This window comes from Phodopus roborovskii, unplaced genomic scaffold, assembly GCF_943737965.1.
Source record: "Phodopus roborovskii unplaced genomic scaffold, PHOROB, whole genome shotgun sequence".
NCBI classification, from domain to species: Eukaryota; Metazoa; Chordata; class Mammalia; order Rodentia; family Cricetidae; genus Phodopus; species Phodopus roborovskii.
The window spans coordinates 46,048,323-46,064,686 of NW_026126511.1; the positions used below are offsets into that span (position 1 = coordinate 46,048,323).

At 43.6% G+C, this 16,364-nt stretch overlaps 1 protein-coding gene across 1 annotated transcript in view; it reads right to left on the reverse strand.

Moving 5' to 3' along the window:
* The window catches only part of Ebf2 (EBF transcription factor 2), a 188,914-nt gene that overhangs the window by 162,696 nt on the left and 9,854 nt on the right, over window positions 1–16,364 (reverse strand). The window contains exon 6 of the mRNA XM_051195463.1: window positions 14,552–14,620. Within this exon, the coding sequence (XP_051051420.1) occupies window positions 14,552–14,620 (69 nt within the window). The remainder of the gene's footprint in view (window positions 1–14,551; window positions 14,621–16,364) is intronic.

Below are 16,364 nucleotides of genomic sequence, written 5' to 3' on the forward strand. Positions count from 1 at the left end.
ACTGTTTAGGTTTAGGGGTCTCATTATGGGCTCACTGATCCAATACCATTTACAAGCCCAATGGACACCACTGGAAGAGAGAGTCGGCACCCTGGAGTCATAATCAGAACTCCTCCAGTGAAGCCAGAATCTCATTCCTCGCAAGGGAATGGAAGGACGAAAAGGAAGATGTAGGGAAAAAGTATCAGGGAGCAGGTATTTAATGGAAGGGTTTCTAGGCAACTGAGCTACTGTCTAAGCTGCATCTTCAATCCTTTTATCTTTGAGAAAGAGTCTCGTGTAGCTCAGGCTGGTCTCAAACTCACCGTGTAGCTGACTATGACCTTGCAGCCCTGATCTTGTCTCTACCTCCCCAGTGCTGGAAATGAAAGCCATGCCATCATGTTGGGTTATGCAGCACTAGGTGTGGACCAAACCCAGGATTCCGTGCAAGCTCAGCAAGTGCCCCACCAACCGGGCCCCATGCCCAGTCCCTAACAGAAACATTGCTGACTGTCAGAGTAGGAGTTAAGGTTACATCTGCCACCTTTCTGGTGGCACAGTTGGACAGACAGCAAGGGAAATCCTAAAACAGAAGGCGGGGAGGCAAGGGGACAGGAGAACAGAGGGAAAGGGGGGGGTGAGGATGAGGGCTGAGCTGCAGAGAAGCAGAAGGCTGTTGTTTTGTTTAAATCTGCCATCTACCTCTTCTTCTGCATGGGTTGAAGCTTTATGACATCAAGCATTCAGCCAGATTTTTCAAGTTCGCTGTATGATCTGGAGCTAGGTCTAAAGGGTAACTACTCCTCCTGTGACTTAGCATCTGGCTCCTCCAAGGGTCCAGCACTCTGTGCTGACTTAGATGACCGGCAAGTGGACCAAGCCTTAAACAGAAGTCAGGCCTGGCTCTTGTTCAGACGTCAGCCGGGAAGGAGCAGGGAGAGTGGTGCTTCTTTACCTCTTAGTCTGTGCCGTTTATCACCGGAGCCTAAGCAATCCCACATGTGGGAAGCGCTGAAGAAGGAGACCCAGGCAATGTGGAACAAAGGCTTTTAGAGAAGTCAGAATGCCAAGCAGACAGGGGACTAAACAAAAGCAATCCAGGAGAGGTGACAAGTCCATAAAACAGGGTCTAGACAGCAGGAGACCAAGGCACCAAGAAGTGACAAAAAAGGAGGGAAGAGGCCAAGGTGGGGGCAGGGGAGGGATGGATGTCTGTCTAGACTAAGAAACTGAGGAAGGGAGCCAAGGGGTGACTTCTAACCTTGAATCTGACATCAACCGGCCTTTTAAATAAACCACCTAAGGTGAATCAGCTCCTATGTAAACACAAGGTGAAGGTGGTAAGTCACACAGGGGTGGGGGGGAACACTTAGGAAAGACTTCTAAAGGCTCTGCCACCAGTCGTGAGTCCTCTTGCTTCCCCCACAGGCCTTATCCTTCAGATAAAATGGGTTCTGTTAGAGTTACCAGATAAAACACACTAGGCCTGCTTAATTGCTGAATTTAAAATAAACAACAAATAGTTCATTTTTCTCAGGTAAGTCTATTTCAAGGATGTTGTGTGAGTCAGACTTATACTGAAGAAGAGAAAAAAACAAACAAAAAACTCATTGTTTATCTGCAATTTAAGTTTAATTGAGATACACTTTAAAAAAAAAAATCCTACTCATATAATAATCAAATCTACCAGGGCACCCTACAGTTTTACTTGCATGTCTATATTCTATGAAAGCAAGGAAATGAATAGATGAAAATGAATGAATTGGTTAATTAATTAATTAATTAATGTGAAGGAGGCTTCAAAGCAATTCTGGTTCCAGAGTAACTCTGGTCATAATTGTACTGCAAGGCGATTGTCACTTTAAGCCCTCAGCCCCCATGTTCTAAATCTGCATCGAGAGCACACTTGGTTAATCTGAAATAAGAAAATGCTTTTTGTATGTGACAGAAGAAATAGTCTTGAACACAGAAGACAGTGGATTCATGGACATTCTTTATTATGCTGACTCTGCCCTGTGGCACAGGCTTAGAAGGCGGTGTGTGCCCTAGCCCTTCAGTCCAGTTGGGAGCTTTATAATCCAATATTATAACTTGATACTCAAGAAGCTCACTGCTTCTCCTGTCTCTTTCCTTGCACAGATCACCTCAGTTATTGTCCTGGGAGCTAGAGAACCAGATGAGTCTTTTACATGCCACCTGGCTTGTGAAATTGTTCATCTATAGATGGGTTTTATCCCTTGAAACAAGGGTTGGCAATGCCATTATGTGGTTAAAAGTCAGCCGTGTACACACTCGTGAATTAACTGGGAAAATGCCCTCTTAATTCATGCAGTTGAAGCTCACCTTGTTCCCAAAGAGACACACCCACCTCAGGGCTTTTCTGGAGGGGCCAGGTATGAGAGCATTTAGAGCTACAGTGGTTCCAGCCTCCTCTCGTCACTGCCTTCTGATCTGTCCTTTCAAAGGCTCCTGGCATCATATGAGCCTCATAAAATACAGCTGTTGTCCCTGACGTATCAGCCTGCACCCAGGGGCCCCCTTCCCTGCAAATGTCTCCATCCCTGCCATTGTATCTGTGGATGAAGAATTCCTTTCTTAGCTCTGTCTCACAAGTCTTGTTATCAGGGAGAAACTGCTGGGCTGCTTCCCACCCTCAGCTCTGCCTTCCTGGTAATTTTGAGAGCGAAGACAGGAACTTTGAGTCTAAAACAAAAACTTTCAGGAGGATAGTTGTTCAACTGACGAATGCAAACACTTTATCTTAGAATCTCCATCGTTGTAATAAGGACCATGACCAAGAGCAACTCGGAAAGTAAAAGATTCATTTCTTCTTCCACCTCTCAAGGCTCACTACATGACTGAGGAAAGTCAGGGTGGAACTCAAGGCAAGAACTGAAGCAGAGGCCATAGAGGAATGTTGCTTATCAGCTTGTTCCTCATGGCTTGTTCTGTTTGCTTCCTTATACACCCCACAGTCACCTGCATAGGGATGCACCGCCCATGGTAGGCTGAGCCCTCCCACATCCATTAAGAAAATGCCCCATAGGCTTGCCAGTCTTATAAAGGCATTTTTGTTTAAGCTGAGGTTCCCTCATCACAGATGGCTCTAGCTTGTGTCAAGCTGACAAAAAATAATAACCATGTCCTAGACATTAAGCTCTCACCCCTAACTTCCTTTCTGAGAAATAAGCCTCTAGTCAAAGAATAATTCCTTTGACCGATGTGCACAGTCTTTCAAGTCTGAGTGGGTAGGTCCTCAAATCTCCAAGTCATAGAAAACATTTGTCTCACTTCCTTGGCATGTATGTCTCATCTCCTTGGCATGTATGTCTCATCTCCTTGGCATGTATGTCTCATCTCCCAACCATGTGACCTGATAGTTTCTTGGAGGAGTCAAAAATAGTTCCAAAAGAACCAACTCAGGCCCATTTACCCAAATATAAGGATCAAGACAGGCTAGAGAGATGGTTTAGCATCAAGAGTGTTTTCTACACTTCCAGGAGATGTGACTTTGGTTACTAGTACCCATCTTACGCAGCTCACAAAGGCCTGTAACTCCAGCTCCATGGAATCCAACACCCCTTCGGGTCCCCACAAGTACTTGCCCATATGTGGCATATACTCCTATAGACAAACACAGATACACATAAATAAAAAGAAACACACACACACACACACACACACACACACACACAAATAAAAAAGGCTAGAAGTTCTAAAAGTTTCCCTGAAGTATAAGCCTTGCCATAATGTATAGGAAAGGGGGGAGGGCTGTTGAATTTGAGGCTTTACCCGTGCTAAGCAAGCACTCTGCTCCTAGGCTATATTCCCAGCTATCTTTATCATAATTTTTCCCAGGTCCATGACTTCTCCTGCTCTAGTGCCAGCCAGGTAGATAAGTTTGGGAAAGGATGCATTTTCTAGAAACAAATACTCGTTCTTTTTGGTCACACAGCCCAGTTTCAGAGCTCTGGTCTCTTATCCACCCTGACTCATCTGTTTCTTGGATAAACTTCTATTTGATCACATCATAGAATTTTATAAGAAAAGAACCTGAAGCAAAAATTGTCTGTTCTGAGTTAATCCATGCCCCCAGTGGGCCAGACCAGAGAGGTTTCACTGGAATTTAACTGGGGAGACTAAGCAAGCCTTTGGAACCAAAGAAGGCTCACTTTGGAGAACCAGGTTGGCTTTTCCTCCTATTGTCTAAAGAATGCTAGACTTAGAGTCTGCTTTCTCACCAACATCCGGGCTACTAAAAAGTTCACAGATTGCCAGATGGTATAGCCATAGCGCTTTGTGAGCGATCGAAGCTGCTGGGTGAACAAAGGGGATATGTGTTCATGGGGACAAGTGACAACATCAGGAAAAGCTTTGGAGTGGGAAAAGGAGGGATGTAGGGTGTGGTGAGGCCAAAAGATGAATTTTCCCCTGCAGTGACTGGCATTGGGGTGATAGGCACAAGTGCCTTTCTAATGGTAAGATCCTCTCCCATCCGCCATTTTCCTATCCACTCTCTAAGTTCTCTCTTTAAAATGCCAATCTGAGCTGGGCAGTGATGACACACACCTTTGATCCCAGCACTTGGGAGGCAGAGGCAGGTGGAGCTCTGTGAGTTCCAAGCCAGCCTGGTCTACAGAGTGAGTTCCAGGACAGCCAGGGCTAGACAGAGAAAAACAAACTAATAATAAGTACTATTTAGTATCCTTTGTGTCTTCTATTGCCAATAAAGTGTCCCAATGCTTTCATGAGCACATATAAAGTCCCCCAAAATTTGATCCTAAATAATCCTCCAAACTTCCCTTCTCTTCACAATGCCCATACACTTCTAAACCCATGAGTAGATTCAGGAAATACTTTCTTTCCCCCAGTTCCCTTCTCACACTCCATCATACCAGCCTCGGGTCTGCTGTCTACAACCTTCACCACACCCACATCTGCCAAAGTGGCCATCACCTTCACATCTCCTGGAGGTTTTCATCTCTGTCTCTTGTGTGGCACTTTCTGCATCATGACATATCAGAGGGCCTTTGTCTTTCTGTCTAAACAATCTGGTCAATCTTCCTCCTCAGGGTACACAGCAAAGCTCATGACATGCTATGCCCTTCATAAGTGCTTCCTGAACCAATAAGAATCCATTCTGCTTTATAACTTTACACCTATGTTCTTGGAATTTTTTCTTATCTATGTACCACTGGGCATAAGAATTCTAGGTCACTGTCAACTGATTACAGTTATAGAAAAGTCCTTATAAGAACTAGCAAATTCCTCAGTTACCCAAACTCCTCTAGGCTTAGCAGTGAAAAACCAATTAATTAATATTAATTATTAGTATCAACTGAATGCCTCTGATGTCCAAACCACTGAATAGACATATCAGGGGAACAATTTCTATGGCTTTTTAAAAATTTTTATGTGTATGAGTATCTTTCCTGCTTGTATGTGTATTACTACACACATGTTATATAGTCACAGAGATCAAAAGAGGGCATTGGATCTCCTAGAACTAGAGTTACAAATGGTTATAAACCACCATGTGTATGCTGGGATTAAACCCCTGATCCTCTGAAAGAGCAAGAAGTGCTCTTAACCACTGAGTCATCTCTCTAGCCCCTTGCTTTAAAAAAATAAAAAATAAAAAAAAAAGACTACAGAAACAAAGCACTTTCCCGGCACATATGGGGACTCTAGATTCAATCCCGAGTCTCCTTCCTCTCTCTCTCTCTTTCTCTCTCTCTCTCTCTCTCTCTCTCTCTCACACACACACACACACACACACACACACACACACACACACCCCGTATCATGTACTACGTGGATACCTTCATGAATTTAATACAAGTGAGAGGCAATTCTATTAACTCCAACAAATATCCTGCCACATTGAGTCTTAAATGACATATGGTATCTCATATCCAAGAATAAGATTATAGTAAGTAACAAAAGGCAAATGCAAAGAGACTAAAATATAATAATCCCTACCCACTCCATTGAGATATTGAGATGTGACAAGTAAAGAGACTTTGGTGACAAAAACTGATCTAAATCAGTCCTGACAAAGGGACCAGATTTGTATTTGGTCAAAAACCTCAGGCAGATAACCTAGGGGGAAACAGAATACGAAAAGGAGAGATAAAAGAGCAAACACTCAAGACCCTATACTAGACCAGGAACATAGAGCAGGAAATGACAAATGACCCACCATCTACTTATGGCTGAGCACTGTTCAGTCTGTACCTGGATGTTCATTTGATCACAGAACCAAAACCACCCTGTTAATAGTGAGAAGAGATTTCATCAGTTTTTTGTGTTTGTGCTTACTTCTGTTTTCAAGGCAGGGCCTTGTGTACTCTGGTCTAGTCTTGCACTTGTGTGCAAGACTTCCTCTTCCTTGGTTCAACCAGGGGAGTTCCCCAACCCAAGGCGATACTCTTTCTAGTCACAGGCTGCAGAGGCCCCTTTCCCACCTGTAGCTCTCCAAAAAGGTTGAGAAAATAGCAAAAGTTTCCTTGAGAGACAAAAGGAAAACATAAAAGAATGATAAATTCCCATCAGATAGATAATTGAGGTTTTTATTAAGAAAATCTAAACCTCCCATGAGGAGTGTGGAATTTACACACACACACACACACACACACACACACACACACATATATATATATATATATATATATATATATATATATCCCCAAAGGTAGTCCAGGCTTTTGTGACCTCTTAATAGTAGTAACTGGGTCCCCCATTGTGAAGATGGGGCATCTTCACAGAGATCAGTTACTCCTAAGCATCACTGATGACCACAAATGATGATTGCCACACCCACATACACCTGCACTTACAGCTTTAACTAGAGAAGTTAAACTTCAAAAGGAATGTGACAGCCACCTACTAATCCAATGCACTGTCATTTTACAGACAAGGAAACTAAATCTGAGAGGCGGCTCATGGCCTCTGAATCCATATGTAGATGGTTAGTAGATGATTAGGGGCCCAGTTCCTGATCTCTGTGGCAACAATGAGGATAGATACAGCCCTGCGTCTAAGCATCAGTCTCACAGGTAAATGTAACTCCCCCAGTCTCAGCTAACACACTGCGGAGGCCAGCAGCATTCCCGCAGGCATTGCCCCTTCCTGCTCCATGGCTCCCATCAGGGGTCCCTACTTGTCATGCTCCCAAGTCTTCCTGCTTTCACTGGCTCTGAATCCTGGCAATTTTCCCCTCTACTGTGCCAAGCTGGTTTATCTCCATAACTACCTGGTGGAATAAAATCTGATTTTACCACTGAAACTCATGACAAGGCCTTAACCAAGTGACCTTAAGATTGCCCCCCCCAAACCTTGCATAAAATTGAGATTTTTTTTTTTTAAGCAACCACAAAAGCTATTTAATTACCACATATTGGTTAGCATAATGACCAGCACACAATGAGTGCCAATTAAATATTGGCTAAACATTAGTCGTTGGAGGAAAATGAGTCTAAGTTAACTGACTTGCCCTTTTCCAGGGAAAAGAAAGGAGTGGTCACAGCCTGAGCACAGGCCTTGGGAGCCTTGCAGACATCTCATCTGGGGCTCAAGTCCAAGGATGACCAGAGCGCTAGCTCCCTAATATAGGGACAAGCAGAGTCCACACTACAAACTTGGAAAGAGTAATAAGATTAAACAGGTTTGTTTGATTGCAGGACGGATGCAATCTCAAACACACAGAGCAGAATACTTAGGGCTTCTCTCCCACCGTGACTCTGAAAGCCTCTGTCTCATCAGAAACTCTGGACCGTAAGCAAATGACACACTCAAGACAGACAAAAGGCAACAATAGCCAGAGGAAAGTGAGTCTAAGCTGAGACTCTAGGGAGGAAGGTAGTCTGCAAAGCAGTGAGAGAGGGGAAATGGCTGTCCTAGGAAGTGGGGGAAGGGCAGGTGGGAAGGCAGCTGACAGCTGCTGGTGAAGATGCCCTCCAGGATGACAGAAGAAGAAACCTTCATGTCAAAGTAAATACAGAGGGACGGTGGCAATGGCTCAGTCATAGGGTACCTGCTGTACAGGAATGAAGACCTGAGTTCAGATCCTCAAAATCCATGTAAAAAGCCACTCACTCCAGAGTCAGGAGGATCCCTAGGGCTTGCTGGCAAACCAGTCCAGCTGATCAGTGAGTTCCACACCAGGGAGATGCCCTATCTCAAAAAATAAGGTAGAGACACTGGGCGTTGGTGCACATGCCTTTAATCCCAGCACTCGGGAGGCAGAGGCAGGTGGATCTCTGAGAGTTCAAGGCCAACCTGGTCTACAGAGCAAGTTCCAGGACAGGCTCCAAAGCAATACAGAGAAACCCTGTCTTAAAAAAAAAAAAAAAAAAAAAAAAAAAAAAAGTAGAGAATGGTGGAGGGAGAGCCTTTCTGGTCTCCACATACATGGACAAGCATATCACACACATGAACTCATACTTGTGCACACATGCACACACACACGTACACACAGAGACACACACTCATGCTGCCATGTGGAGATGCCTTGAGCTAAATGAAACAAGCTAATCCCAGAAGAACAAAGGATGCACAAATCCATTATATGGGATTCAGGAAGTAGACAGGTGAGTACCAGGGCTTTGGGGTAGAAAGGAATAGGGACTCATTTAATGGGTACAGAACTGTAGTTTCAGAAGCCTAGAGTTGCTCTATGGGTGGACAGCAGTGTCAGTGAGCATGAAGATGTGCTTGCCTAAACTGCAAGCTAAAGTGGTAAAGACGTAAACTTCATGTTACATATATTTTACTGCAGTTTAAACAAGCATACAAAAAGGGAAGAAAGTATCCCCCAAACTCCCTGTGGGAAATTAAACTCCAGATATCATTTGAGGAAGCTTTTTGACTCACAATCATTTTGTTGCTCATTTGACTACTTGAAAAATAAAATATACAAAACATGTCAATGCTCCTGAGAGTGGGACAAAGGAAACTCAGAGACACTTAGGAAGGACACCCTCAGGTGCGACTGCACTGTTTAACGCGTGAGTGATGGGTTGAACTCATTCTTTTCATGCCCTCCATGGTTACATAGGAGGAGGCTCCTCCCACAGAGATTCAAATGGCTCAGAAGGGGAATGGCATTTCCTGCCAAGCCTGACTGATCGAACTGAGTTCGATTCCCAGGACCTACATAATGGAAGGAGAGAACCAACTCCTCCGTGTAGTCCTCTGACCAACACGGGTATACTGAAGCATGTGAGTACTCACACAGTATGTAAATAAGTAAATAACAATTGCAAAGATTCAAAACAGAAGTCTTGTCCTCTGCACCCATCCAGTTTTTATGAGGCTTTTGAAGGGTGGAATTACGAACCTGTTTACCTTGCACATGTGTCCCATGATAGCTCTGAAGATAACCCAATGCAAAGCCATAAACTTACCCAAGGCATTAGGAGGTTTTGTTTTTGTTGTTTTGTTTTGTTGGGATTCTGTACGTCTATGTGGTGTGTGTGTGTGTGTGTGTGTGTGTGTGTGAGAGAGAGAGAGAGAGAGAGAGAGAGAGAGAGAGAGAGAGAGAGTTGTAAGGTTCTTGAGTATGAACTTTGAAGATGACAACATGGTATTGAAATGTAAAAGGGTGAAGAACATTCCAATCCAATCACCCTTCACTAATCAGCCTGTCCCTAAAATTTTCTTCCTGTGAACTATGAGATTATGTCCAATCCCCCAGAGTACAAATGGGCAGTCAAAAGAAACTTCCAGATGGAAGAGTTTAAAAAGCACACTGCGGTAGCAACAGGGCTGAGTTGGAACTTCCTATAGAACCACAAATGATATCAGTTTCTATTTACCAGACAGATAGATCTTCACAGCCAAAAGATAGATGAAAACCACAGCAGGAACTACGAGTCACTCTAACAGTTTGAAAGTGAAATATTCCTGGTTACCAGCTGGTGGCGCTGTTTTGAACCTTCCTGTGTCATGGGGCCTAACTGGCTAAAACAGGCAGGCTTAAGAGCTAAGCTCTGCCCACTTTGGGCTGAAGTCTCTCTGCTTCCTAAGCCACTTAATAAGCAGCTCCCCCTGGCTCCTACTGTAGTAGCACTGCTCAATGCCACTCCTTCTCCACCATATTGGACTCTACTCCCTCCAATCCTACATCACAGTAGACCACTGTCAAGTAAGCAACATAAGTCTGTCATGTTTTGCGTTTTCCCAGAGAAGAATGTGAATTTTTATACTAAACCTGATGCCCTCCTTCACACTGTTTTTACTGCTGCAGGTGTTTGCAAGTTCTTCTGGCCTGGGAGTTGACCTAGCTTTTAGGAGGAAGGACTGGTTACCTATAACTTCACAGAATAAGAATAAGAAAATAGAGTCAGTCCTTGGTGGCACATGCCCTTAATCCCAGCACTTGGGAAGCAGAGGCAGGTGGACCTCTGTGAGTTCGAGGCCAGCCTGGTGTACAGAGAGAGTTCTAGGACAGCCAGGGCTACACAGAGAAACCCTGTCTCTAAAAACCAAATTTAAAAAAAGAAAGATGAAGAAGAAAAGAAATATATGTGTGGGACTGAAGAGATGGCTGTGTGGTTAAAAGAAATAACTGCTTTTCCACAGGACCCAGGTTCATTCCCAGCACCCACATGGTGGCTGACAACTGTCTGTAATTCCAACTCCAAGGGATCCAGCACTCTTTTCTGACCCCTCAGACAGCGCATTGCATTCTGTATTGACATACACATAGGCAAAACATCCATGCACCTAAAATAAAAATAATTATACACACCACACACACACACACACACACACACACACACACACACACACACGGTGTATATTTCTAGAGCAGTTAAGGTAGTTAGCATTTAGCAGGAACAACTCCAAGTTTAGGGCTAAGTCTTCAGAAATGGAGAACTAAATTCCTGGTAAAGGATCCCCTACTATGAAACTAACTATCCGTTAAGGAGCCACACGCTGGAAAATGGGAAAATGTGACTTCTCTTATTGGAGCAGCCTGCTGGAAACTGAGTAGCTGCTGAAATGTAATCACAAGAGCTCCTTGGGAAATCCAGTTGTTTTGTTGAAGCTCAAGGTCTCTTGTGTCATGTAGGAGGAATGCCTGTTTGCCTCATCCTGACCAAAGACTCTAATTGGCCATTGATGATGTTGAGGACATATCTAAGATGACTTTTTTTTGTGTGTGTGCCTCCCATTCCGTTATGTCTCCTTGATTCATAAAGAGGGGAGTGCAGCTGCCCCACACTTACACAGCAGTTTTGAGTTCAATAAGGAAAAAAAAGGGGGGGAGATCCTTGAAAAAGAGGTGGAAAAGTTGGAGAATCATGCTTGTGACTCCCCTCCATGAACTTTCACAAATCCAAGGGAATAGAGTCTTCCCCTTGAGCAGGAGTGTGTGTGGGGGGGTGCCTATGCTGTGAAGAGACTCAAAGAGAGATGGTGTAAATTAGCCGCATCTGCTGAGGCTGGGCGAGAAGGGGCTGAGATAATTAGCTGGCAGTATAGGAACAAGGGCAAAGGAGAGATGTCTACATTTACTCAGAAGGAATCTGAAATAAACAACTTTGCACCCATTTGGTGCTTGGTAAGGGAATGAGACAGACACCTTCAAGTTGGCAGACATCGAACCCAAGGACCAGGACCATATGCACAGGTCAACCAAACGATTGCACAGCACAAGCTCCACCTTCCTACCCAACAAATGGAAGTCTGACCACACACATGTCTTCTTACTTTTGAAAATGAAGGCAAGACGATGAGGTTATACCCCAAAGACATTTGAGAGCAGTAAGAACATAAGGATCTGGTGAGGGAGAAATATCTTCATGGGGGGGGGATGCCCAAATATATATGTATGTATGTATGTATGTATATATATATATTCACAATAAAATTAGTTCTCCTAAAATCTGGCATTAACCCGTTTATAGCCCTGTTCTGTTTGTGTGTTTCTACACAGACATGTGCAGCATTTTGAAAGTGACACATATTTCAGGTGACTCGGAAACTTCACCAGGCTGTTTGGCTGTATATATGATAGCTAAAGCAAATACCTCTGTCAGGGTAAACTCTGTGATATATAAGGACACAATTTTTACCACTTTAGAAGAATTTAAAGGATTCTAACACAACCTATGATGACACCTAATATGAAAATCTTTTGTCTCCATTAAAAACAAGAATATTGCCTTCTGGGAGCTGCAGGGGTGGCTCAGTGGTTAAGAACTCAGTGCTCTCACAGAGGACCAGAGTTCAGTTCCCAGCATCCATATCTAGCCACTCCAACACCCTCTCCTGGCCTTTGTGGGAACTTCATTGTATACAAATCCCCACACAAACATGTACATAATAGTTTTTTGTTTTGCTTTGTTGTTTTAGACTGCTGTCTTTGGTGCTTTTAACATTTATTTCTGAGAGCAGCTTTATCCATAAGTACATTTTGAAAATAAGGAGTTTTTTTTTTTTAAATATGAGCTACTGCAACTCTCAGAGTCACTGGGATGTGTGCTTGTAAGATGCAGCAGTCCATTAGCAATTACAGGTTTGCAAACTTTTCTGAAAGTGGCTCACAGAATATTTATCCCAAGAAGAGATATGACAGTCATGCAATTGAGTAACCTTCCTGAAAGAGGGACTAGAGTTAGTGGGAAAGGTGAGATGGGGTGGGGCAAAGTGGAGAGGTTGTTCACAGCACAAATCTGACAACTTGAGTTTGGGTTCCTAGAACCCAGGAAAAGCCAGGGTAGGCAGCCCAAGAGTCTACAGGGAAATGGGAGTCTGAAACAGGAGACTACCTGGAATGGGCCACATAGCCCTGTGAAACCAGTGGTGAGTAACAAGAGACCCTATCTTGAGCAAGGTGGAAATGAAAGAACATCATCCAAAGTTGTCCCCTGAACTTAACACAAGCACCATGGCACACTCACAGACATGAACACATATGCACTCTCACACACACACCACAAAGACTAGATGAAGATCAGTGAGCTTGTGTACACACTCCAGTGCACAAGGCTTGCATCTAGGCTGCTTGCATGTGTTCCTAGTTCCCAGAAGATACCACAGACATTGTGGGTAGGACGGACACGACATTCTCTGTAGACTACACACCAGTTAGAGCAGGGAACATGCTTGGAGGATGCTGTTGTGGCCTTGAGAGAAGCAACAGCCTAATAGTAAGATCAACTGTATCCTGATTCTGCCATACCAACTGTGCACATCATGGCACCACTCTGGGACTCTGGCCTTTGTTGTTGTTGTTGTTTTTCAGTCTATAAAATGAGAAAGATGAATGCCTCCCCAGAGTTCTTCCAATGATATATATTTAAGTCTGTACTTTTGTAAATACCAGAGAAACTAAAAAAAAAAAAAAAAAAAAAAAAAAAAAAAACAACAACAACAAACATGATGAAGTCATCATACACATCCAACAAACACTTTCCACTTGTTCGTTGTCCTCTTCCAGGCATCTCCATCATCTCCTGCAGCCTACAGCAGCAGGCAACATCTCCCTAACAGCCATCGTGTCACCATGGATGAACAATGATGCTGAGTGCATTGGCCAAGGTCAAGAGCGAGGACAGGATCACAAGTCCAACCTCCTCAGTCCCTGTGGCTGTGCTACACTTTCCATGCAGAAAGCAAGCTGACTTTCCTGGGAAAAATGCCAGCGGCTCCATCCTCCCCACTGAGAATATACTGGAATATTAGAATAACAACTTTGGAGACGGAGGTCTCTCCGAACCATTTCAGGACCTGGCTAGAAACATGAAAACCCAGAGAAAGAAGCAACAGGGAATTCTTCCCGTTTTTTAACGAAAGAGAAAAAATTAGGGATGGGAATATGGGGTTTCTTTAAAAATTACATGATTGCTGGAAGTTAATTTGGTATTTCTTCGTTGGTTTGTAAGTTCTGTTTCCAATCACAAAAACAGACAGCTGAGGAGGCCTAAATCGCATGTCAGTGAATTAGCATCTTGTCCCACAGAATCTGTCTCACTCTGAACACAGCAAAGAACCCAGACGATGGTCCTGTGTGGCAGGGAGGACTCAGTGTAAGAGCGAATTTGTCAGGAGCCCCTACACGGTTACCCAACATGGCAGGCTCAAGGCCAGCAATAGCCATCAAACATGGTTAATAAAAAAAATGGCATTGAGCTTAGGTTCTACTGGTTCCTCCAGAAAAAGGATTTGGTCATACCCTTCCAGACAAGGGCAGTGATAGGCCAAGGCCTCGCCTTCTTTTGTCATTCACACACCTTGTGAGACTGAAGTTAGTGCAGGTAAACCTGCCAGTGACTTGGAGTTACCTGAAATAAAGGTCCTGTGCCTCAGTACCTGGGAGGCTGAGGCAGGAAAAGCACAGGTTTAAGCACAACCTGAGCTGCAAAAACAAAACCATGTCTCCAAACACCAAAGATTAAATTTTAATAAAGGAAAATAAAAATAAGGTCCTGACTCCTAAATCCCAGCTGTAGGAGCTCCGTGCCTTGTAGAAAAATACAGTAAAGTCCCCCAGGATCAGTCCCCAGAGCTGAGACTCACGAGAGAAAGAACTTAACAGCAGAAATGGTGTTCCCCCTACCTGTCGATGATGACGGGGTCTGATGGAGTCTCATTCCGGTTCCCACAGCTCTTCTTCTCACAGCATCGGCTGTAGAAGAGGAGAGAATCAGAATGGTGAAAGAAATGGTACCAAACTGGAAAAGCTCAATGAGTAAGAACATTCCCAAATGGCCAAGCAGCCTCCGGACTATAAAGGGCACAAGAGCAAACTTTGTGACAATGGTCTGTTTATTTAAAGAAAAGGAGAAATGCTGAAATCTGAAGCCTCTAAACTCATTCAAATTCTCTATGTCACAGGTTGGCAGGCCTTGGCTTTCCCGAGAGCCGAATCTGTAACTTAACCACAGTTGTCTGCATTTTAAGGTCCACAAGGTCACTTCCAGGCTGACTCATGATGATTTTATGAAAGTGTATGTCAGGTCTTTGTATCCCAACAAATATATAAAGAAAGAAAGAGTGAGAGAGTGTGTAAAATAGACCAAAAGTAGCTGCCTGGGCTATTGTAAAACTTATTAACCTAGCAGCTTTCTCTGGAAAACTAGATGCTATTTTTAAGTGTTTATTTATCCACTCATCGTTTTCCAAAGATGGAGAATTTATACATTTTTAAATGTATAAATTTTATACATTTTGTAAAAATGAATGTGTATATATACATACATACATACATACATACATACATACATATATATATAAATGTTGTACATTTAAAAATCAGGAGGAAATGAAACCCCTGAGTTGGAGAAAGGTAGCTAACAGTTTTTGCCAGAACAAAAATCGGACTTGAATTCATATAGTCCCGGTCCTAATATCTCTGTGTCCCCTCTGTAAAGTACAAGGAGCCTGACAGACAGACAGACAGGCAGGCAGACTGACTGACTGACTGACAGACTGACTGACTGACAGACTGACTGACTGACTGACTGACTGACAGACTGACTGACTGACTGACTGACAGACAGACAGACAGAGAAATGTTGAGGGGGCAAGGCCTCCAGAGCAATTACAACAACAAGGAAAGGCTCCGAATGGCTTGAAAGAGCAAACAGACAACATGGCACACAAATCCTCAACTCTGCTCCCATCAGACAAGACACTTGAATGCTCACTACCAACTTGGTTGACTTAGCCTGTAGCCTTGACATAACTTATAAGAAAATCATGACCATCCCTACCAGTTGGAGATATCTCATACACATTTGTAAGAACCATCTGAGTCCTGCCACAACATGGCTCCTCAGCAGCTCAGACCTAGGATAGCGCCACTGAGAAACTGCTGGACCAGGAATAAAGGGCCTGATGCCCAATCCATCACTAACTACACAAACTCAGTCCATTATCTTGAATCCCTACGAGTTTCTCTTCCCTTCTCCAGAAAGTGTTTGGGTTGTGTATCTTTAGAACGGCTTCTGTGGTTAAGATAATGAGAGTGAAGCAATTAGAGTTCGTACAAATTATAATAAATAGTACAAAGAGAAATAGGAAAGAAATCCATGTGGCAACAAGAGACCCCAAAACCTGCCCCAGCCAAGTCTGACCTGCTCAGTGACCCTCTGCAGCCAACTCGCCTTCTGATCCTCCACAGAACTGAACATACACACATGTGGGGGCTGAAAAGATGGCTCAGCAGTTAAAAGCACTGCCTGCTCTTCTTAGAGGGCCCATGTTTAATTCCCAGCACCACATGGTGGCTCACAACATCTGTAATTTCAGATCCAGGGGGCTCAGTGCCCTTTTACAGCCACTTAGGGCACCAGTCATGCATATCACACACAGACATTTATACAGGCAAAACATAGGCAAAAAAATAATTTTGGTTTTTTTTTTTTTTT